The following is a 22,934-nucleotide window of genomic DNA, read 5'->3' as shown; positions in this document are numbered from 1 at the left end:
TTGTGCCACTTGGGGGTAAGGCATCAAAAGAGGGTGCAGCTGAAGCCGAGTCCAGCAAGAAGAGTGCTGACCAGGCGGCAGCTGCTAATACTGAACTGCCCCCTTCTTAAGCTTAAAGTATTTTTTTTTCCACGGCCTGCGTGCCGTTTGCTTTGTATTTACCCGGCCAGGGGGCCGGGGCTTTGAATATTCTGCTGGTCTTTAATGACCGGCTTATTTTTAATCAAATTTTTGTTTTGATTCAAATTTGTCTAAGTATTCCATATCTAATATCCCATTGTTCACTAGACCGACTGTTGTACATGGCCGAATGTTGCAGACAGGTACAAATAGTAAGTACGCCGCCTATGCCCCTGGACGACTGGTTGTCTGTTTCCAGGATAGACGATCAGTCGGCCATTTATTCAATCGGTATTCGAACTATTTATTCAATCGGTCTGACCAAGTAAATAGTATTACCTAGTCGCCAAGGAATTAAGTAGGATAACAAGCGGCGGGTACCGGTTGTTTCCCTTTATTGCCAATGTTGGCTTTTAACTCGTAATTTGTTAACCTAGCAAGAGTAGTGGTTGACAGCCCCTGTTTATTAAAAACAGGCGGACGACTCATACCTTTTAGGCTCCATACTAAGTTTGAGTGACTATTAAGTTAACATAGGAGTTACTTAGTCTTCGTCACAATCTAGATTGAGTAGTAGAGGTACCAGGCGGCGTAGGCCGGCTAGACCCCTTGATTCGCCAATGTTTGTTGGCTATTAACTCAATAGGTACCCCCTGCATTTATCCCAAGTAATACAGGCGGTCATCTGACTCAGATGTCAACTGCTACCACTGGTTTGGTTAGTGATAGAGTTATCCTTGTCTCAAAAACGGCTACGTGGTTGCCCTTGGGGACAGTCGTATAGGTGTCGTGTAATTAGTTTATAGAACAATGTTCCACCCAAAAGGGAGCTGCTCTCTGCGACGAATTTCATCCGGAGGGATGCCGTCGGACGCCTGCTATGATGTTGGGACAGGTCGTATTAGTTTTGTAGATTTGATCAGGTGGCTTGGCGCCTGGTCTGATCATTCGGCCGGTGGCCTTGGTAAGTTCTTGGTGAACGTAGGTGCTAAGTAAAAGAAGGGTAGCCGCCTGTAAGACACAGGGTCGGCCAGGCCCTAATCTTTTTAGCTAAGTATTGTGAGTAAAATACTCAATGGAGAGTAGCCGACTGTAAAGGTACAGACGGCATGCCCCTCTGAAGATAGAGTGAAAAACTCAATGGAGAGTAGCCGACTGTAAAGGTACAGACGGCATGCCCCTCGTAATACAAAATTGAATAGTAAGTGCAAACTTTATTAAGTAGCTCTTTACTTTACATCATTCAGAAGAAATATTTTTTAAGGTTATCTACATTCCAAGTTCGAGGCAACGGTTGTCCGTCTGGTGTTTCCAGACGGTAGGTACCGTCCCTGACTTCCTCATAGATTCGGTAGGGTCCTTCCCAGTTGGGAGTTAGTTTGCCAGACTCATTAGCCCTACCAACTGCTTCCATTTTTCTAAGTACAAAGTCCCCTACTTTGAGTGGACGCCTGTGTACTTTTTTGTTGTATGATCTAGTCATTCTCAGGCGATAGATCTCATGGCGCAAAACAGCATTGCCCCTCTTTTCAGGAAGTGAGTCTAATGCCAGGCGCATGGCTTCCCAGTTTGCCTCTTCGTCATATAGCATTACTCGAAGAGTCGGCTCGTAGTGTTCTATTGGAAGAACAGCTTCCGCACCATAAGTTAGGAGGAATGGAGTTTCTCCAGTCGCCCCTTTTTCAGTCGTCCTAATGGCCCAGAGAACATGTGGTAGTTCATCCGCCCATAGGCCGCCTGCTCGTTCAATCTTTTTCTTGAGACCGTCTGAGATGATTTTATTAAAGGCTTCTACCTGTCCGTTTGCTTGTGGACGGCCGACAGATGCAAATTAGTGTGCAATTCCTTGGTCTCCCAACCAGCTTTTGAGAACAGGCGTCTCAAATTGGGGACCATTATCAAAAACCATAGACATGGGAACCCCGAACCGAGTGATGACGTTTTTCCAAATGAATGAAATTACATCTTTCGTCTTGATTCCCTTTACAGCCTCCGCCTCTACCCATTTAGTGAAGTAGTCAACGGCAACAAGTATATACCTTCTGCCGCCTGTAGCAGGCGTATATGGACCCAGAATGTCCATGCCCCACTTAGCAAACGGTAGTGGGCTGTGAATGGTAGTGAGGTCAGTAGCCGGACGGTGAATTAATTTGCCAAACCTTTGGCACTTGTCACATTTTTTCACCATCTCCATTGCATATGCTTCCAAAGTAGGCCAAAAGTAGCTCTGCCGCCTTGCCCTTTGAGCAAGCATCCTACCACCTATATGAGAAGCACAGTAACCAGAGTGAAGATCATCTAGTATCTCTCGTCCCTTTTCAGGAGTAACACACTTTAAGAAGGGTTGAAGGTACCCCCTCTTGTGAAGTTCTCCCTGTATCATTTCAAAACAGGAGGCTCGTTTTTTCAGTGCTGCCGCCTGTTGAGGATCATCCGGCAGTGTACCGTTTGTCAGATATGCCCTGATTGAATCCATCCAGGTTGAGCTTCTGTCTAGGATTCCAATAGGGTTTTCCTCGATGCTTCTCTTCTCCATTACTTCCCAAAAAACAGTTCGAGGAGTATCGGAGGAGGCGGATGATGCTAATTTTGACAGTGCATCTGCCTGGTTGTTTTCTGATCTCGGCACTTGGATCAGATGGAAATCCTCAAGGGAGCCGACTGCTTGTCGGACCTCCTGTAAATACTTGATCATGGCCGGATGGGTTGCTTCGTATTCGCCATTGTAATAACTCACTATCAATTGTGAATCAGAACAGGCGTCTATTTTTCTTGCCCCTGCCGCCTTGCACATGCGGATCCCGGCTAGTAAAGCTTCATATTCTGCCTCATTGTTTGAAGCCTGAAAACTGAAGCGTAGAGCATACTCGAACCTGTCGCCCTCTGGAGATTGACATACGACGCCTGCTCCACAACCATTTGAAGTAGAGCTTCCGTCCACATATACCTTCCAGACTTGGTCTTGAACTTGAGAGTCAGGAGGACGAGTCATCTCTACAATAAAGTCGGCAAAGGCTTGCCCCTTCACTGCTTTTCTAGGCTCGAAAGTAACTTCGAGGCTCTGTATTTCTATGGCCCATTTGATCATTCGTCCTGACGACTCCATGATGGTAAGGGGCCGCTTGATTGGTTGGTCGGTATACACGACGACTGCATGTGCCAAAAAGTAGGGCTTCAATTTTTTAACAGCCATGAAGAGTGCAAGACCAAATTTCTCCACTAGGGGATACCTCAACTCGGCATTTTTCAGTACGTGACTGACAAAGTAGACCGGGAGCTGACAGCCGTCCCTTTCAGCAAGGAGCACAGCGCTTAACGCATGATCAGAGACGGCCAGGTACATGTAGAGATCCTCTTTGGGCAAAGGGCTGACCAGCCTCGGCAAGGAATGCAAGTGAACTTTTAATTTCTGGAAGGCGGCCTCAGCATCCGGCCCCCATTCAAACCTTGCCTTTTTCTTAATTGCCTGGAAAAAGTATAGGCATTTGTCGCCTGATCGGCTTAGGAATCTCCCCAAGGCCGCCAGACAACCTGTTAACTTCTGAACCTCTCGGATGGTACGAGGCGACTGCATGTCAATGACCGCTTGCACCTTCTCAGGGTTCGCCTCTATTCCTCTCTGATTGATAAGGAATCCGAGAAATTTCCCAGACTCAACTCCAAATACACATTTCTTGGGATTGAGCATGACATGGTGCCGCCTGAGTGTGGCGAAAGTTTCTCGGAGGTCCGTCAGATGATCTTTCTGAAGTTTAGTCTTGACAATCATATCATCAATATATGCCTCGACGTTTCTCCCAATCTGATCAAAGAACACTGTGTTTATCATTCGTTGGAAGGTAGCCGGGGCATTCTTAAGACCAAACGGCATGACCGTGTAACAGTATAACCCCTGATCAGTGACGAAGGCCGTCTTCTCCTGATCTTTCTTCCATAAGGGAATTTGATGGAAACCAGAATAGGCGTCCATAAAACTCATCAAGGCATGACCCGCTGTTGAGTCGACCAGGTTATCAATTTTAGGCAGAGGGTAACTGTCTTTGGGGCACGCCTTGTTTAAGTCTGTGTAGTCTACACACATTCGCCAGGTGCCATTCGGCTTTTTAACAAGCACCACATTTGCAACCCAGTCTGGGAAGTAACATTGCCGAATGAACCCTGCATCAAGTAATTTTTTAACTTCGGCGGCTGCCGCCTGACTTCTTTCTTCGCCATGGTTCCGCTTCTTTTGCCGTACCGGCTTCTTTTTCGGATCCACAGCGAGTTTATGTACTGCCAGATCAGGACTAATGCCTGGCATTTCATGGACTTCAAATGCAAAGATGTCCTTGTATTCTTTCAATAGGTTGTGAAAGTCGTCACCAAGGTTTCTCAGAGCAGTCGTCCCAACTTTGACTGTTCGGTCAGGACGTGAGTCGTCTAAGATCAGGTCCGCATGCTCACCAGCCAGCTGAGGGCGGAACTCATCCGGCCGCTCCTCTGCCAATGATTGCTATTTTCTTGCTTTTCTTGCGGACTCTGTCTGGGACGCCTTTCTCTTTTTTTCGCCTGTTTCTTGAACAGGCGCACTCTCCTTGACATTGTCAAGGTCTGTTTTTTCTCCACTTGACCCAGTGGCCATAACAGTGGGCTTGACATCCGAGAGATAGCACTCTCGGGCCATCCTCTGATCTCCCCTTAGGGAGCCGACTGTTCCATTATCCCTCTCAAACTTAAGCAGCATAAGAGACGGGATTATAACAGCCTTGGAATTATTCAGGGTTGGTCGACCCAGAATCATGTTGTAGGCCGAGAGTTCCTCTACTACTAGGAACCGGACTACCATGTGTCGTCCTTCCCCTTTTTCGCCCAGGCGAATGGGTAAATCTACTCGTCCCAGTGGGTGGACGACTCCTCCTCCAAACCCTGTTAAAGGGTGGGAGGCCGGATGTATGCAGTCCGTCTGATATTTCAGTTTTGACAGACATTTGCTGCTGATGAGATCTGAGGAGCTCCCGGTATCTATGAGGATTCGGCCAACTCTCTGGTTGGCCACTTTACATTCAATAACGAGAGGGTCGTCATGCGGCCCCCTTACCCCTCCTAGATCCTCTTCAGTGATGACAATCTCAGGAAATGTATATTTGGACGGCCGTTCTTGGTGAACGGAATTTACATCTAACCGCCTTATATTATCTTTGTTGCCCCTAATAGTGGGGCCGCCTCCTGAGAAGCCGCCTGCAATGGTGTAGACGACTGCATCATCTGTATCGGAACTGTCGGCCTGTTGATTCTTTTTGGCCGACTGCTTTTTTGAGGAAGTGTTCCCCGTAGATTTCTTGACATAAGTGTCAAGATCACCTTGCTCAGCCAAGCGGTCTAGGTACCGCATGAGACTGATGCAGTCATTGGTGTGATGACCAACGTCATCATGATAAGCACAGATTTTGTCTTGGTTCCGGTTGTTTGCAGAACCCTTCATGGGGACCGGCTTCTCAATTGAGAACCGTCCCTTTATTTCTTTTAGGATAAACTGGTTATCCTTGTTAAACACATACTTTGGGGAGTATGGTTTGAATTCTTTTTTCTTTTTCTGGGCCGGCTGTTTAGAGGAATCAACCGCCCAGACCTCTTTTCTTTTCTCATCTTTGTTAGACGACTGTTTCTGTCGTCCTTCTCTTTTGTCGAACCTTTTCCCGTCCGACTGTTTTATCGTACACAGATCAGTCGCCTGTATATAGGCTTCTGCTTCAATCAAGGCCTCTTGAAGAGTCGCCACCCTTTTTCGAACTAAATCAAATTTGAAGGTAGACCCGTCTTTGAGACCTCTAAAAAAGTCAGTATAAGCTACCTCATCCGGTAACCCTTGAATCTGTATTCTCATCAGGTTGAACCGCCTGATGTAAGAACGAAGCCCCTCCTTCTCGCCCTGCTGAATTGTTCCCAAATCAAGGGTCGTTTTCTTCGCAGGGATGTTCATGGCGAAGTTGGAGGCAAATAAGTAAGCAAGCGTCCTGAAGCTGTTTACACAACCAGTCGGCAGGTTGCCGAACCATTGCTGTGCGATTCCCTTGAGAGTCGCTGGGAAACACTTGCACCAAGTGGGATCATCCAACCCTTGAAGGTACATCAGGTTGGTGAATGCCATCAGATGGTCTTCTGGGTTAGTAGTGCCGTCATAGGCGCCTACTAGTACATTTTTTACTTTGGCCGGCTGAGCGGCTTCAGTAATTTCCTTGGAGAAGGCCGACGGCTGTTCACCAAGTCTAAGCAACCGTAGCTGCCAGTCCATAGGTTGGACGTTTTTTGCTGCAGGTCCACCAAATGGAGGTGGCTGCATAAAATACTGTTGTTGCGGCACAAATGGTAAGTTTGGTACCGCCTGGGCACTATGAAAGCCGGACTGACGGGAGGTGCCGCCTGACTGACTCTCATGGTACGACTGAGTATGCCTCATCGAGGCATTTCGCAAACTGTCTTGAAAATTTGAAGTAGAAGCCGACTCTGACAATCGGTCACTCTTCTTCTGCTCTAGCAGTAGCCGAGCATCTGTGAACGTTTGCTTTGACCCGTCCGCCTGAATATGACGAACCGGTTTCCTATTTCCCGTAGGATAACGGAATTTTGTGAAATCAAGAGCAGGTGGCTCCCGCTTCTTGGATTTAGGATGAGGAGTCGCCTCTCGCCCTTGAACTGGCTTCCTCTTCAGTGAAGTGGAAGGTTTTTTGGCCGACTGCTCTTTGACTGAAGCAGGCGGCTTTTTGTTGATCAACTCTTGAATCTCTCCCTTGAAGTCCCTCATGAAGGTCATGAGTTCGTTCCTTGTGATGGGAGCAGACCCATCAGTCGGCTGTTGCCGAGCAGGCGGTGCGCCTGCTGGCTCGCTTCCTGTTTGAAGATGCTCCCGTTCCCTCCTTTCGGTATGACGGGTACGTCGGGCCCTTAGGGTCCCGTCTGGAGCTGTATGAGTTTCCACTTCAAATTCACTTTCGGTGTCATGGTCCGACTGAACTTGAGGGTCGTTTAGGGGACGCCTCTCTTCAGGAGTCGGTACAGACTTGGATGCCATCTCTGAAGTACTCTCCCCACAGACGGCGCCAAATGTTTCGGGGTTTTCTGATGTCCTGCGGGAGAGTTACAATTCCGAGACTGGAACCGGACGCCTGTACCTGCAAAATAACGGAGACTCCTGAGAGCTCCGCCTCCAACGGTCAAGTTAGTACCTGATTAAGGAGTAATTAATACGGAAATTAAAGTAATAAGACCTCTCTAGGTGAGAGTGTTTAATGTTGGTAATCTGCTTTGTTAGCGAGATTAGCCGGTTATTAGTGTTCCGTAATGTTTCTGTTCTTCTCTGTTCTTCAGGTGAGATTAATTGCTTGATCAATTGCCTCTCAATTGCCTGCTCCCTTTTAATGAGGATTAATTAAGTATTTATAGTCTTGAGAAGCGTGCCACTCTCTAGGTTTAGGGTAAACCTAGGGCTGACCGGGCCTCTAGACAGGATTGGGCCTTGTTGGCCGGTTTTCCCATTTGGCATGGGTGGACACGTGGCGTGCCTCGATTGGTCCGTAGAGGACGTATCTGTGATTGACACGTGGCAGGCTCCTATTGGCCTTCGTGAAGGACACGTGGCGGAACCTGGTTGGTCCACTTGTCAGACGGTGATTGGTGGATAAAAATCCCCTAATCAGCTAGTAATTTAAATAACATGCTACACATGTATAATATGTATTTAAGTACTACATGCTTTTCTTTTTCTACTAAAATAATCATGCTTTTTTTATTTATTTATTATTTTTTTTTTTACAATCATAATAATGATATGATAGTAAGAATAGCTTACAATCTTGACCGGCTAACCCTTGACATTCGTTCATGTTTCGCCTGTAGCACTTGACACTCGGCCTTATGATGCCTCATGTACTAGACAGTTGGCCTCACGACGCCTGTGGTACTTGGCCACTTGGCCGGATGCTCGGAGGCTGATATCATGCCGGCTGTATGTGCTTGAGATAACAAGCCCTTAGCTCTTGCGTTCAAGGCTCATGCGCCTATGCCGGTTGGATGTTTGTGTTGCTTAGTAGCTGGATGCCGACTATACCCATTGGATGTCATGCTAGTTGCATGTTGCTTGTCCCACATATGCACAGCCGGATGTGTGGTTAGAGCAGGTCGGCTGCCTATGATGCCGCCTGTATGGTATGCTTACAAAGGAGCCTGGGGACGACTGTGTATTAAGCAGCCCCTGCTCACACGCATGGAAGTACCAATTGGACTCAACACAAGGTTGTTTAGCAACTTTTAGCAGACGGAGCTGCCTGTCAAGATGTTGGACGCTTTGTGCCGCCTGCCCCCTGAGGAGGGTCGGCTGCATACATGACTGTCCACACGGCATGAATGGCTGCTGAAGCGCATACTGTGCCGAATGGATTATCTGAGGACTAGAATGGATGGACAAGCCGCCTGACTAACCCCCTCGGTTTGATTGTGAATGCCTCATTGAGGTATTCTAGAAGCTGTCTGGGTAAGTCGACATTGAAGTCGACTCGGACATTTAAGATGGGGAGGAGGCACCTGGTCTTTGACCTCGATCATAGGCCACCTCCTATCAACAGGCAGTACAGACTGCTGTGAAACCATCTCAGCAATACTCTCCCCACAGACGGCACCAATGTTTCGGGGTTTTTTTATGTGTCCTGCGGGAGAGTTACAACATCGAGACTGACCTCCGGCTGCCTGTACCTGCAAAACCACGTAGACACCCAAGGGTGGGAGTTCCGCCTCTAACGATCAAGTTAGAACGCGTATGAGGAGTATAGTGCGGAATGTAAATACTTCTCTCTGATTCAGAGAGAATTCTGCAATGAATATTGCTCGGTTTTTGTGTGGATTGAATGCGTATTCAATAATGAGTCCCCAATAAATGAGGATGGTTCCTCTATTTATAGTGAAGGGGATCAACTCCCCTTCTAGGGTTCAGGTGACACATGTCAGGAGAGGATTGGATCCCCCTGGGTCTCTCTGAGGCTGACATGTGTCAGCAGGCCATTGGGACACGTGCTGCATTAGCATTGGTCCATTTGTCAGGGGTATTTTTACCCCCAAACAAACTCCAAGACCTCCAACCCATTGAATTGCTCTGTCTAAAATAAAAAAGGGTAATGATATATGTAGTCCTTAGGATTATATATAAGCATTTAATATACTTCTTAAAATGAAATTAAGTTGAGAATTCATGACAAAATCATACATAAATCGGTGTAATTAATATTACTTTTTTTTCTCAATATTTCCCTTCTTTTTAGCTTATTAAACAATATTTCCGTTAGAGTTATATTTATCATTTTCCTATAAAAAAAAAACGGACTCACATAGCCTTGACTCCTCCTTTTCTCTTTCAGTTCTCCATTGAAGCGCGCTCACATCGCACTTGACGTTCTCCATCATTGAAGCAGCTTCTGAGGTAAGTTGTTTCGTTTTGTATTCAATTTCACAATCTAGGGTCCGAAAATCTCAACTATTGCTTCTAAATACTAACATTATGAAAACAAAACTATGAGCCTAATTGAATCACATATCCCTAAAATTATGTGATTTTTTCGAGATGATTGAATCAAATTTTGTTGCTAGTGTATTGCACAACCCTTGAATGTTAGGATTCAACTATGAAATTGAGTTGTTGAAGCTTGATCATATGGTTGGTGCTATTTTCAGATTAGTTGTTAATGTCAGCTTTAAACATGAAAATCCATCGCCAACAATTGTACAGTAATAGTTTCTAGTGTTCTTTGTTTGGTGGTAATATGGATTTTTTTCTACTCCATACTATTTAGTTGTAAACTTGTAATATTGAATTTTTGGTACAATTGGTTGTCATATGAATTTTTTTAAAATTTTTTGGAATGAAATCAATTATGACAGGTGGTTGATAATTATTTGTGACCCACCATCCGGAAATCCTGGATCCGCAATTGTTTGGCTCTAGTCCCAGCTCTGATCAATTCACGCTGCAATGGCCGCGAATAATTATGATTTATTCATTGATTTGCCAATTTTGAAGGGTTCTTGAGATATTAATATATAATAGTGTAATCTTATGCACTAGTAGTTTATTTGCATATTTGTGCTGTATCACATGTTCATAGTTTCAATAAGGTTTGGTTGTTGTACTTAATGATGCTAACATATGCTGCTTTCTTTTTTCTTTTCGGGCATTTGAAGTTAGGTGAAGTAGTGGGCATATGATGAGAGTATATGATGCTTGCTATGAAATATTGAAGATTCAGAAATTTCGACGGCTAGTCTCTTATGGTGGATTTTATTGTTTTGCGGCAGTATTGGGTTATGCTTATACCAACAACACGTAAATTTTATATGTTGGTTAATTTTTTATTGTGGGATGAGCTTTGATGATTTGATGAGGAATAATAATGCCTTTTCTGTTCTTGGTGGTGAAGCACGAGAGCTGGGTATTCCAGAGGTGATCAATTCTACGCATCTTATCCTGCAGGAACAGAAATGCTAACAGACACTGCAAAGGTTAGAACTGATAATTGTCGAGTCCCTCTCCATCTGGGAACTTGTGTATTTTTAAGGCTTCATTATCTGATACTTGTGAAATTTGTTTTGCAGTTATATAAAGCTGCGCTTGGCAATTGCTTTGAAGTGGAGGATTGGGGGCCTATAGAGTTTTGCATTATGGCTAAACATTTTGAGCGACAGGGGAAATCACCATATGCTTACCATGCTGTGAGTTTGCTTATATACTCTGTTACAATATAATGTTTTGTGGGTATGACATATCTTGTGGTAGAGCTGTATGATTGCTAAAAACTCTATGAAGTTCATTGAACGCTCTTCTTGTCCTTCACTCCGTATGTTACTATCAAGAAAATTTCTTGGTGTTAAACTGTCTAATCTTCTGTGATGACAGCAATACATGGCTCATCTTCTTTCACATGGGCAGCTCGATGGAAGTGGATAAAAAGTTTACTATGAGAGTCCTCGAGGAAAACTTGACTGGAAAACTTTTACTACAAATACCATGAGCTAATAATGAACCTTGGCTCCGCACCATAAATAACATGCCCTCAAGGAAATCCTGCCTGGAAATGTTTTACTATGATGTTCTATTGTACACTTATGTCTCAAAACTAATTCTGAAATGCAGAATTAATGTACATGTGCAGGGTATCACAAACTCTTTTTATTTTTGCTTATTGCTATTTTGCTTAAATACAAAGTGCATCTTGCTATTTTGCATTTGCATTAACTTTTCAATAAGTACTGTTATTAGTTAACTTGAATCTGTTCTATTAGTACTTGAGCAAATGTTGATGTGGAAATAAAGCATCAATCTATCAACAACGGGTTTGTATATTGTAATTATAATAATTTCAACTGGTAAATTCGGTAGCAAGACATTACATTGGAAAACCAAAGATGTTTTCAAACTGTAACAATTGCCTCTAGAATTAGAAGCTCAACTTGGGTAAGGTAGGATAACAAATTAACAATAGGGAAAGGAGGAAAGATAATAAGGCTCTATGCCAATGGCTTGTAGGGGTTATTTTGAAAGCGAGGCATAAGTTGCTGAATAGAAAATTCTTGGAAGGTTTGAGGCTCTACCATATCATGTGCAAGTAATTTGGTTTCTCAAACGTAGAAAAGGCAAAGCACGCAATCTTCTTCCCCATACAAAACTTGTAAACACAATGAAATTGAAGGACCAAACATTCAACTTAACCAAACACCGGTGGAAGATTTCTGGCAGAAACAAGCTCAACGGTCACTCCTGATCTATCCTAAAGAAAATTAGCCATACTGTACATGTAATCGTACAAGGTTAGAAGTTGCTAACGTAACAACAATCTAACAGACAATGAATTATGATGTATCTACTAAATACTACGTGGCTTAGAAAGCCTACATACACACAACAAAACAGACAATACCCAGAGGATAGTCCGGCCTGCAGTAAATATTTTAGAATATATTACAGCTGAATCCACCATTATCTTGATTTCCACACTTTGCTCTTTTTTATTTTCATTCTGTCATCCTGCAACATACACAATAGAGAATAGAAGATTAATTATGCATGCAGAGAACCTTGAAACATCTATACACATCTATGGTGTCAACCAGTTAAGTTACATTCATGATAACAATTTGCCCACTAACAGTGAACATCAAACGTGTCATAGGTATTATATACAAACTTAAAGACCATGTCAAGCACGCCTGGTGTTTAGTATTCAACTATGCATACTATATTATCCCTCAGACCTTTTTAAAGTACTGTTATATGCTCTGTCAGGCAGATTTAAGCAATCTCACCCCTTTTAATGGCTGAGTTTGTTTCCATGAACTAGGCATATACATGAGACTGCTAGTTTTCATAAGAAAACATAGTATAGTAAAACAAAATTTCAAACCGTCACATATATGTTACAGATTATATCTAAAAAGTTTCCAAATGAGTTAGAAGTGCACTAGACCATCCAGAAATAACAATTAAACACAATGTCTTGGATGTCCACAAAGTTGTCACGTATCCTGAAATAATAACAGTTCATAGAAGAACTTCTTGAGTTGCCCTATAAAAGTGATGGAAAGAAAGAGGGAATGATAGTTATTAAAGGGAAATTAGTAACTCACGTACTGAGTGGCTGGGTGAATATGACTAGATTATCTTTAATGACTATTGATATGCAGATACAGAAATGTGTAGTACTAGGATAGATGAAAATTGACTTTTGAAAAACCACATCAGAATTCCTTCCTCGGCTAAAAAATCTGGCACTTTCATCAGGCAAGAAGCGTGAACAAGCAACTTTAGAATTTAGATGATTTAAAATTAGTTAAACATGGACTGTCAGCAAACCAGCAACACATCTAGTTAAGAGATTATTACTGTATCTCCAAACAGTCTTGATGCGTAAAGCACGAAAAAAATCCTCCTAAGCAGGATTAACCATAATAGACATAGAAAACACATATAATTATGTTTGATCCCTAAGTTGAGGTTTTGGCTTGATATATTTCTTTAACTTGAGGGATATTAAGCTTTAATTTATAACTTATGTTACGGCATGCATTTGAGGCAATTCTAATTTTTCTAAAAGATCTGCACAACTGCACATTTACGCCACCATAGTTGAGCTAATAGCAACATTCTAAAATATATTTCCTTTCAAAAACAAAAATAAAAAAAAATAAAAAATAAAAAAAAATTTAGCAACATTCTAAAAAGTTAATTGCTAAGATAGTAAGATGTCTATTTACATGATAATCCTTGAAAAGGAAAATCCACGCTCTCTCTCACAACTATATAGAGATGAAAATGTTCTCTCACAGCTTAAAAACCTTACAAGAAAATAATTAACCAAAAAAAAGAAAGTGTTATGATCTTTATCTGGATTAGACCATGACCACACCCTTAAATTAAGGGTAGGGATGTCCAAACTAAATTGAACTATTCATTTTGAATTAAGGGTAGGGATGTCCAAACTAAATTGAACTATTCATTTTGTAATTCCTTTTATTCAGTTTGTACTTGAGATCAATTTTTAAAGTGTCTAGCTCCAAATGCATGTTACATAAGACTAAAGTTAAACCAATTAATCTAATGAGAGTTTTTTTCAGAAAAATCAAAAGGATAGGGTAAAACTAGGAATTAATGCAAATCTATATTATTATTTCAAAGTGTGGGCGAATGATGATTAAGCAAAGGCTAAGGCTCAATCCATTCTCAAAATATCAAGTATGCCACATCATTTGCATGTAAAAGGCAAGCATTTTACTAGTGATCACTCATCACGCACCAATCAATAAAAAAGGGGGAACAAAAAAGGAAACCAAGATCAAGATAGAAAAATGAACAAAAAAAAAAGTACTACCTTCATTAATTTTTAGTTGCAACAAAGCAATTTCACTACTCACAAATAATACCGCTTTGATGCAACTAAAAATTAACAAAGGTAGTAATTCAAATAAATAGTACAAGAACAAAAAAAATTTAACTAAGATCAAATCAATAATCATGCAGGGAATAAAAACAACAAGATTATAAGAGAAAATTAAACCAAAAAGACAAGGAAAAAAAAAAGTAAATTTCAATTATATTTTAGCATGAGAAAAGACTAAGAAATGAGCCAATAAAAAAAAGGAAAAAGAGGAAATTTCAATCGTTTTCACCTTGAATTAGGCAAACAAGATGTTCATAAATCATAATTAAAAATTATAAATCAATTTTCTAGCATGAGAAAAAGGAAACCAAGAACAAATTTACAGTCATGCAACCGAAAAAAAAGATAGCCACGATCAAGAGAGAAAACTAGACAAAAATGAAAAGAAAAAATAAACAAAGGAAATTCAATCAAGATATTTGAATATGACAAAAGACTAAAAAGGAGCCAAAAAATTAAATTTTGAAAGTTTTATTTTTATAATAGTTGAAATTTTTTAATTTTATGCCAAAATTATCTATGTAATGCATTTAAAATTATAAAGTTGGATTAGACAATAAAATTTTAAGACCATTTCTTATACACGCACAAACTAGTCTTTTACTTAATAAAAAAGATCATACTAGTCAGGTAATTCAGCTGTCCGCCATGAAGAATTACTAATGCAGTATAGAAAGATTTGTCCTTCAGCAAAAATTAGATATTAATTCAACCACTTGCAATCAAGTTCGGGTCAAATCATATTTGGTCGATATTAGGTTCGGGTCGGACTACCTTTGGGTTGATTTCAGGTTTGGATCAGATCACTTTTGGGTTGATTCAGGTTTGGGTCTGATCATCTTTGGGTTGACTTTACAGGTAGGTCATATATGGCTCCATTGCCAATATGCTTTAATGATAAAACTAGTTTTTAGGCCCGGGCGATGCCCTGACTGCATTATTCCATAATTGAAATCCTTATTTATATTTAATTTTGGTAGAAGACATGTATATGGTGATAGCTTAAGTGGCTAACACTTAAGTTTTTAAACTTAGGTTGTGGATTCAAATCTTGTACAATCCATATTTTTAAGCACGTGAAATGAAAGATTAATTGAGGAGCACCACGTGGCATGTAGGCTTGTTTAGGAGCGCCTTTTAATATATAGTATAGATAATTATTATATTTTTTGTCAGGTCAAGTCAAATTCAGATCAAGTGATTTCGGGTAGAGTTTGAGTTTCACATAAAGTATTCCGAGCCGGGTAATCAAGCATGGGTTAGTTTTATCAGTCACAAGGTGGAACATTTTGCAATAAAAGGTGTAAATTATGGCATTTACCTGGCTGCATAGCGGACGAGACTAGTTCAAGTGCTATCCAGAGATTGACGCTTTATTCTCGAGCGCAGCTGGTCTATCGAGGCCAACGGAACTACAGCAATCTTTGCTGCCTTTTGACAATTGCGCTCATTTAGCTGCTGGTCAGGCTGGTTGTCAGAGGAGGTTGTCTTTGCTCTCGTTTTAGGACGCTGAACTTCAAATTTCCCTAGATTCCCCTCATGTTTGTGATAGTGCCACTCATTTTGCTGCTGATCAGATTGATTATCTGAGGTTGTCATTGCTCTTGTTTTAGGACCCTGAACTCCTTCAAATTTTCCACAACTTCTGTCATGGTCATGACGGCGCTGCACAATTTGCTGCTGATCGGGCTGATTGTTGGAAGAGGTTGTCATTGCTCCTGTCTTAGGACATTGACCTTCAAATTCTCCTTGACTTCCTTCTTGTTCATGACAGAGCAACTCTTTTTGCTGCTGATCAGGCTGATTGTCAGAGGAGGCAGTCATTGCTCTTGTTTTAGGACGCTGACCTCCAATGTGCAATTTGTGCTTCTTCAGCTGTTGACAAGTTTCATCGTCTGAGGGTGGTGTTGTTTGTCCAGTTTCAGATGTCCTGTGAACTTCACTTTGCAATTTCTCACTGATGTGTTGCTGTGATATGCTGAGAGTTGCTGGTTCAGAAAACCCGGCTAGTTTCTGAGGATGCAATATCGATGAAGCTGCAGTATCTTCCTTGGCAGCTTCTATCTGTTTCGGTGACCTTCCTTGGCAATCTTTTTCTGGCTGTTTGAATTGTGGCTGAGAATTTTGACCACTTTCTGGTTCAGATGACCCTTCTTGTCGATGAGCATGCAAATTTAAAGAAGCCACTGCATGTTCGTTGGCTGCTTCTAGTTGTTTCCATGGCCTCTCTAGGTTTTCTTCTTTCATCTCTTTGGTATGTTGCTGAGAATAATGACCAGCTGAAGGTTCACATGACCCTTCTTGGAGATGCAAATGCAAATTTGAAGAAACTACTGCGTCTTCTTTGACTCCATCTGTTTGTATACACGGCTGTTTCTGGCCATCCGTTTCTAGCAGTATGACTTTATGCAGAGTGTTGGAAATAAGAGCAAATTCAGATGACTCATCTTGCGGCTGGAAATGCAAGTTTGAAGAGCCTAGATCATCTTCCTTGCTTGCTTCTACTAGCTTCAGTGGCCTTTCTGGACCATCATTATTAGGCTGCATTGTTTGCAGTTGGGGATTCTGATCAATTTCCAGCTCAGACAATCTTTCTTGCTGAAGATGCACATTCATTGAAACTACTGCACTTCCCTCGGTTTCCTCTTTTTGTTTCCGAGGCCTTCCTCGTTTCTTTACCTGAGGTTGCAAAGTCAGCAAATCAGCCTTTACCTTGGTTGCACTTTCTTCTTTCCGAGGCCTTCCCCGGCCTCTCTTCTGTTTGTTTTGCTGCTTTTGATTCCATTGAGTTGCAGGTTTAGAAAGCCCTTTTTGCAGCTGAAGCTGCCCATCTAATGAAGGCACGACATCTTTGCTTTCTTCTACTTGTTTCTGGGGCCTTGTAGGAACATTTTCCTCTTCTAATGTACACATAGTTGCTTCTCGAGGTTGAAGTCTACCATCAATTTGACTTTTTACTTCTTGGTGTTCTATTTGATGCTTGGGATTCTGCAAGGATGGTTCTACCTGCTTCCGGTGTTTTTCTTTTTCTTGCACGCTTTGCAGAATATCTGACACAACATGTTCTGTAGCAATAAATTCAGATGGCTCGACCTCTGGACAAACATTTTGCTGATCAGTTGCCAGTTCACGGTTGCTGATCTTATTAACCTGGCAAAGTTTGGAGGGTGTCTCTTCAACAATCAAATTGGATGCTGGTTTAGATGGCACTTCCTGTTCCCAAAGACACTGACGCTGCAAAAGAAAGGATGTGGTAGTTTCCTCTGTAGGCTCCTGTTGGTCGATGAGCTGCTGGTAATTCTGATCCAGTGTTGACACTATATCTTCTATTACAGCAGTGGTTACCATGTCACCTATATACAGTTCATCTTTCTGCCCATTCAGATGCTGGGTCGGGGATAACTCTACTGTGTTTACTTTGGCTGAATTTTCTGGTTCACAAAGAAGAGTATGGTCACCCCTAGTCTGTTGGTTATCTTTCCAAATATGACCATCATTCAATGGAAAAGTTTCTGCTGTCAGTTCGAACTGTAGTGAGCTTCCCTGATCCTTACCTTGTACTAGATGCTGGTGATGAGGCAACATATCAGAAATTTCTTCTACAATATCCAATACTCCAATCTGAGATACATGATCAACACAGCTCGGTCTGTTTCTCCATTCCACCATGTGAAGTGATGGTGATGTCATGCTTTCAGTTGCAGCAACAGTATCTGCCTCAAAACTACTACACTTCTGATCCTGTGGCTTCAGCTTCTTCTGTAGTCGCTGTTGCTGTGGTTGTTTTTCTTTTCTCTTAGGCAGATTTACATGTGGATTTGAATTTGATTTTGATGATGCCTCCGTCATTAAAGGAGTGTTTTGTGTCAGCATTTGTGCTACATGCCTTCTTCGCTTACCACACTTTTCCAACACCTGTTGAAGGGGCAGGTTTTCTTCGTCATCCGCAGATATAAGCTCTTCCCAGCTAATACGGTGGTGCCAAGGGTCCAGAGACTTCTGCCTATCCAGCTGATCTTTGAAACCATCAATCAAAGATGATGTACAAGCTTGTTGACTTTGACCAGCAGGTAATCCCTTGAAATTTGGAGACTCCAACAGAGTTGAACAGGGCTGAAAAATTAGCATCGTCAATAAATACAAATGAAATAAATAAACTAAAATAAAAACTGGCACTCAGCAGCATAAAAAATATCTTTCCAACTGTATAGTTCTTTCCACTAAAAGAACTAGTGCTGTCTAATCTTTAACAGAAAAAGGCAAATTCAAAGGAGATGAAAATTCAAAGTAAAACATTATGGAGCTATCCACCTTTTAGAGATATTCATGAGAACGAACAAAAACTCAAGGTCAATATTTTCTTGTTTACCTAACCAACTGTGTCAAATGGTTACACGTACAACGATATCAATAAAAATTAAAGAAAACACAATTCATGCAGAAACTGTTTTTTTTTTTTTTTTTTTTTTTTTTTGAGGGGATGCCCTGATATAACATTCAATGAAGTTTTTCAATTTGGTAAGAAAAGAAAAACAGGAACCTTTTTAGAGGTTAAGTTGATATTGTGCAGAATTTTACATGTAGGTTAATCAAAGAATCTGTTCTAAAAGTAATTACTGAATGGAACAGCAATAGAATGATGCCAATTTCTACTCCAAAGAATTAAAAGTTGATTATTGCAATAAGAACTGGATTCTTGGGGGTGAAATAGCAATTTTCTAAATGGGAACTGCAGATTAGATCCTGATCAGGAAACCACCTGCACAGACGTGAATTCTTCACTGGAACAAAATAATAACCTATGTAACACACGTAAACTAATGGAAACAACGATCCCGATTTATTTGGTAATTATCAACCAGAAAGTCCAAAGATTTACACCAAACTATTATTCAGTATCACTAGTCAAAAATTAAGACAAATTCCAGTCACACATGAACATGAAAGAGTAAAAGCGCGCAGACACTTGTTACACAGAAGCATGTGTTTTAGTCCAAAATGAATTATTGAATTGTTAATTGTGCGAAACAGGTACCTGAAGGGTACTAGTAACATAGCACAGGCATATACACAACCACTAAAGAAAAGACTATCATAAAAGAAATGTAATGAAAAAAAAAAAAAATCAATCCAGCTTTCAGCAAGGAATCACTAATTCAATTAAAAGACATAATCATTAGCCCAATGTCTTGACATCTTTTCCCTGGCCTAAACTCTCTCCTTCCCTAGTTCATCATCAGACGTTGTTCTCCATTATTCTCACCCCTCTATAATGCCTTAAGGCAGAGACCATCCACTCTCTGTGAAAAAAAAAGCCACCACAAACCTCCTTATTCATTAAAGAAGACAACCCCTCTATAGTCCCTAGTGATTAGCACCACCCCACAATAGCCCTGTATTCATTAAAGAAGTACAATTATTCGCTAAATAGGTGGTGTGAGTACGTGACATGATTCTAGGGCTTAAAGTTGGTGTCACATCACACATGACGCATATACTATAGGAACACATTTTAGTATAATTAGTATAGATTCTCATTTTGTTTTCACTTGATGGAAACATCATATAAGACAAGAGTAACTGCTCCTAGCTCCTACACATTTTAAGACTGTTACCTTGGTCTCAAAACCTCTCTGAGAAGAAAGCTCTTGTAGCTGGCTGCGATCAACCAGATTACGATCCACAGTTAAAGCTGGCAAAGATGGCACGGATTTCGAAGAGACTTTCATCTTTTTTTGGCAAGCTTTCAACCTCTTTTTTGTGTGATACACCGAACGTTTCCGTTGTGGTTGCTCTTGCTCGACTGGCAAACAACATACAATCACGGGATCAATTCTCACTGAGGTTGGATTTATTCCAGCACTAACAGCAGCTAGTGGAGTATTGCCCTCAAAAGGAACAATCATTAGCTCACTCTCCTTTAAGGCTGATTTTTTAACAGCCACCTCATCAACATCAACCCTAATCAAAAGCTCACTTTCCTTTAAGACCAAATCTTTTACGGATGACTTCTCAACACACTCAACGGGTTCAAGCACCAATTCAGCAGCACTCTTATCCTCATCCATGGACATTGTTTCAGTTGTAACTTCACTTTCATGTTTCGCCTGCAATACTCCCACAGATGATGGAACCAATAATTTTGTTTCAGCATTTCTTTCACACTCATCATCGTCTAAAGGAAGGGCTTGACATTTCACTTCAAATTGGCATTCTGTAGGCAGTAATTCACTTTTCAAGCCGCCAACAACTAACTGATCATGATCCTCATCAACTGTTTCAATACCACCCCATTCCTCAGACGTCTCACTAGCTTCCCAAGTCAAATCAACTACATCTTTTAGCACCATCTCTTCATTATGCCTCCCAACCACAAAGTTATTGCTATTGTTAATAATATCCTGCCCTCCACCAACAACCGCAGCTCCCCAAACTTCATCATCTTCTTCAACAACCACAGAACTAAGCCTTCTGCTCACCCGGGTCCTCCAAGCTATATCATCTTCATCTTCTAGCCCCCCCGCCTCATTACACTTATCAACCTCCAAGTTTTGGCTACAACTAGAAATATTGTGCTCTTCTCCAACAATTCCACCTCCCCTAGCTTCATCATCTTCTTCAAAAACCACACAACTCCGCCTTCTCCGCTTCACCCTGCTCCTCCCTAACACCATAATGTCTTCCTCTTGAAACCCTACCACATCTCCACTCACTTCAACCACTTTTTGTCCACCTAAATTCCCCTCAATTGCACACTCTTTAATCCTCCTCCCCAACCTTTGCTTCAGCTGTTCACCCCTCAAATTACGCTCCTCGATTAACGCTGGTGTGGTATACCGATTATCAGAAGTGCATACAATCTCACCATTTTCACACATTCTACTTAAATGATGGCTTAAATACACACTGTGTGCCCATGGTAAACCATCATAATTTTCCTTTATAAACTTCGAAATCGAATCCTCATTCGACCCATATTCTTCATCCAACTCCTTCACCGCAGTTTCTATCATCTACAAAGTAATAAAATTAAAAATTAAAAATATAATAATTCAATAAAGTGGAAAAAAAACCCCACAAAATAAACAGAAATTTCAGCTAAGCAAGTTCCATCAATGATCACTAAAAATAAAATTAAAAAAACTCAACAAAATAACCATAAGAAATACCCAAAAAAATATGCAGAACATCGGCAGAAATTCAACAAAATTAAGCCCAAAAAAATGCAGACAATCGGCAAAAAAATTTTTTAAAAAAATAAGAAATAAAAACCCACAAAATTCAACAGAAAGGTAATTAAGCAAACCTAATTAATGATCACCGAAAATTAAATTTTTTTTAAAAAAGCCCACAAAATAAACAGAAATATTAACAATGTAAACTCCATCAATGATCACTAAAACTAAATTTTTATTTTAAAAAAAAAAAAAGAAACCAGAAGAAATACCAAAAAAAATATGCAGAACATTGGCAAAATTCAACAAAATTAAGCCCAAAAAAATGCAGAAAATCGGCAAAAATTATTTTACAAAAATAAACAAAAAAAAACCCACAAAATTTAACAGAAAGGTAATTATGCAAACCTAATTAATGATCACTAAAAACTAAATTATTTTAAAAAAACCACAAAATAAACAGAAATTTCAACAATGCAAACTCCATATGATCACTAAAAATTAAATTAAAAAAACTCAACAAAATAACCATAAGGAATACCTAAATAATATGCGAACATTGACAAACTTAAGCCCAAAAAAAATGCACAAAATTGTCAAAAATAACAAAAAAAAAACCCACAAAATTTTACAGAAAGGTAATTATGCAAACCCAATTAATGATCACTAAATATAACATTAAAAAATTCAACAAAGAATTAAGGATAAAAATGGTAGAACATACCGCAGTATAAGTAGGATGAGTAGGAGTTCGGAAAACAGGAAAAGCTAAAAGGAGTTGTTGTTCAATGAAAGCAATTTGAGAGGGAGAAAAGGGTTTAATTGAGTAAGAATTAGCGACATTGAAAACAGAATTTCTCAAATTTTCCATAATTAGGGCGTGTTTTGAGGAGCGAAGGGCAGGTCTAGGATCCGCCATTGTTAAGAGAAGTAAGGTTTGTGAGTGAGTTGCATGAGAAAGAGAGTTGTAACGAAGAAGACGAAGTTGCTTGGGAATAGGGATTTTATAAATAATAAATACAGTGCTTAGTAAAAAAAGAGTCGACCCTAAACTCCCTTGTTCTAGAATCCTAACCCCCAACAAGGCAACACAATGCCTTTGTCAATAGTTGTCATCTAATCCGTCCATGATTAAATCACGTATTGGCTATAAGCGTCCACCACTAGATATCAATATTTAGGAATTTGTTTTGAAAAAACTTTAAAATAATATACCTTTTACAATCAAAATCATAACTATTTTACATATCTACCATAGCTCATACTCTACCGCTTCAATTTGATGTGAGCAATAATTTTTTATGTATTCGCATCTTTCCAAGTAGCCTTCGCATCTACGCTGATGTTTTGATCGTAGAGTTGATGGAAAATCCTAAACTCATATGAATCCAAATCACCTTCTCAATTATTATTAGAACCTTAAAAATAAAATTATCATCCATAGATGGAATCAAAATCCCTCTTACAAGTTAAGTGTACAAAATTAGAACAAACTCTCATAAAGGGAGAGAACAAAACAAAGCAAACAAAACAAACAACAAATAACTGAATTAAATCAAAGAAAAAGAGTAGAAAATAGTCTAATTTCCGAAAATTAGACTAATTCCGGCCTAAACGACCCAGAAATCTAAAACCCTAAAAGAGATAGGAGAGACCGAGAGAGAAAAAGAATAGAGAGAAGAGAGTA

At 40.5% G+C, this 22,934-nt stretch overlaps 2 protein-coding genes across 4 annotated transcripts; one reads left to right on the top strand and one right to left on the bottom strand.

Moving 5' to 3' along the window:
• Window positions 1-9,423: 9,423 nt before the first annotated feature.
• Window positions 9,424-11,402, top strand: LOC110704835. Of its 3 annotated transcripts, XM_021882652.1 has the most exons (6): window positions 9,432-9,565; window positions 10,024-10,190; window positions 10,324-10,465; window positions 10,560-10,641; window positions 10,735-10,851; window positions 11,036-11,402. In XM_021882652.1, exons 3-6 carry the CDS (start codon window positions 10,344-10,346, stop codon window positions 11,084-11,086), a joined length of 372 nt encoding a protein of 123 aa, XP_021738344.1. In that variant the 5' UTR covers window positions 9,432-9,565; window positions 10,024-10,190; window positions 10,324-10,343; the 3' UTR covers window positions 11,087-11,402. The 3 variants fall into 3 exon arrangements, with proteins under 3 accessions (XP_021738343.1, XP_021738345.1, XP_021738344.1); XM_021882651.1 differs by lacking the exon at window positions 10,024-10,190 and having other exon boundaries at window positions 9,424-9,565; XM_021882653.1 differs by lacking the exon at window positions 10,024-10,190 and having other exon boundaries at window positions 9,431-9,565; window positions 10,328-10,465.
• A 71-nt stretch (window positions 11,403-11,473) lies between these two features.
• On the bottom strand, window positions 11,474-22,882 carry LOC110704834. Its single transcript, XM_021882650.1, has 4 exons — window positions 21,972-22,882; window positions 19,688-21,085; window positions 15,394-18,185; window positions 11,474-12,163 (listed from the first exon to the last, which is right to left on the bottom strand). The coding sequence occupies exons 1-3, from the start codon at window positions 22,164-22,166 to the stop codon at window positions 15,420-15,422; spliced, it is 4,359 nt and encodes a 1,452-aa protein (XP_021738342.1). The 5' UTR covers window positions 22,167-22,882; the 3' UTR covers window positions 11,474-12,163; window positions 15,394-15,419.
• Between the last annotated feature and the right edge of the window lie 52 nt (window positions 22,883-22,934).

The sequence above is a fragment of the Chenopodium quinoa genome, unplaced genomic scaffold (assembly GCF_001683475.1).
Source record: "Chenopodium quinoa cultivar QQ74 unplaced genomic scaffold, ASM168347v1, whole genome shotgun sequence".
NCBI lineage: Eukaryota > Viridiplantae > Streptophyta > Magnoliopsida > Caryophyllales > Amaranthaceae > Chenopodium > Chenopodium quinoa.
Note: the sequence above shows the minus strand (reverse complement) of the source record. Positions and strands in the feature narration are given on the sequence as shown.

Bases quoted from the DNA above. Each gene is read 5' to 3' on its own strand.
- LOC110704835 (XM_021882651.1), top strand. From the start codon at position 10,344: ATGATGAGAGTATATGATGCTTGCTATGAAATATTGAAGATTCAGAAA. The intron at 10,642-10,734 runs GTTAGAACTGAT...TTTGTTTTGCAG, and splicing joins TGCTAACAGACACTGCAAAG to TTATATAAAGCTGCGCTTGG. The intron at 10,852-11,035 runs GTGAGTTTGCTT...CTGTGATGACAG, and splicing joins CACCATATGCTTACCATGCT to CAATACATGGCTCATCTTCT.
- LOC110704834 (XM_021882650.1), bottom strand. From the start codon at position 22,166: ATGGCGGATCCTAGACCTGCCCTTCGCTCCTCAAAACACGCCCTAATT. The intron at 21,086-21,971 runs GTATGTTCTACC...ATTACTTTGTAG, and splicing joins CTCATCCTACTTATACTGCG to ATGATAGAAACTGCGGTGAA. The intron at 18,186-19,687 runs GTAACAGTCTTA...CTAATTTTTCAG, and splicing joins AGAGAGGTTTTGAGACCAAG to CCCTGTTCAACTCTGTTGGA.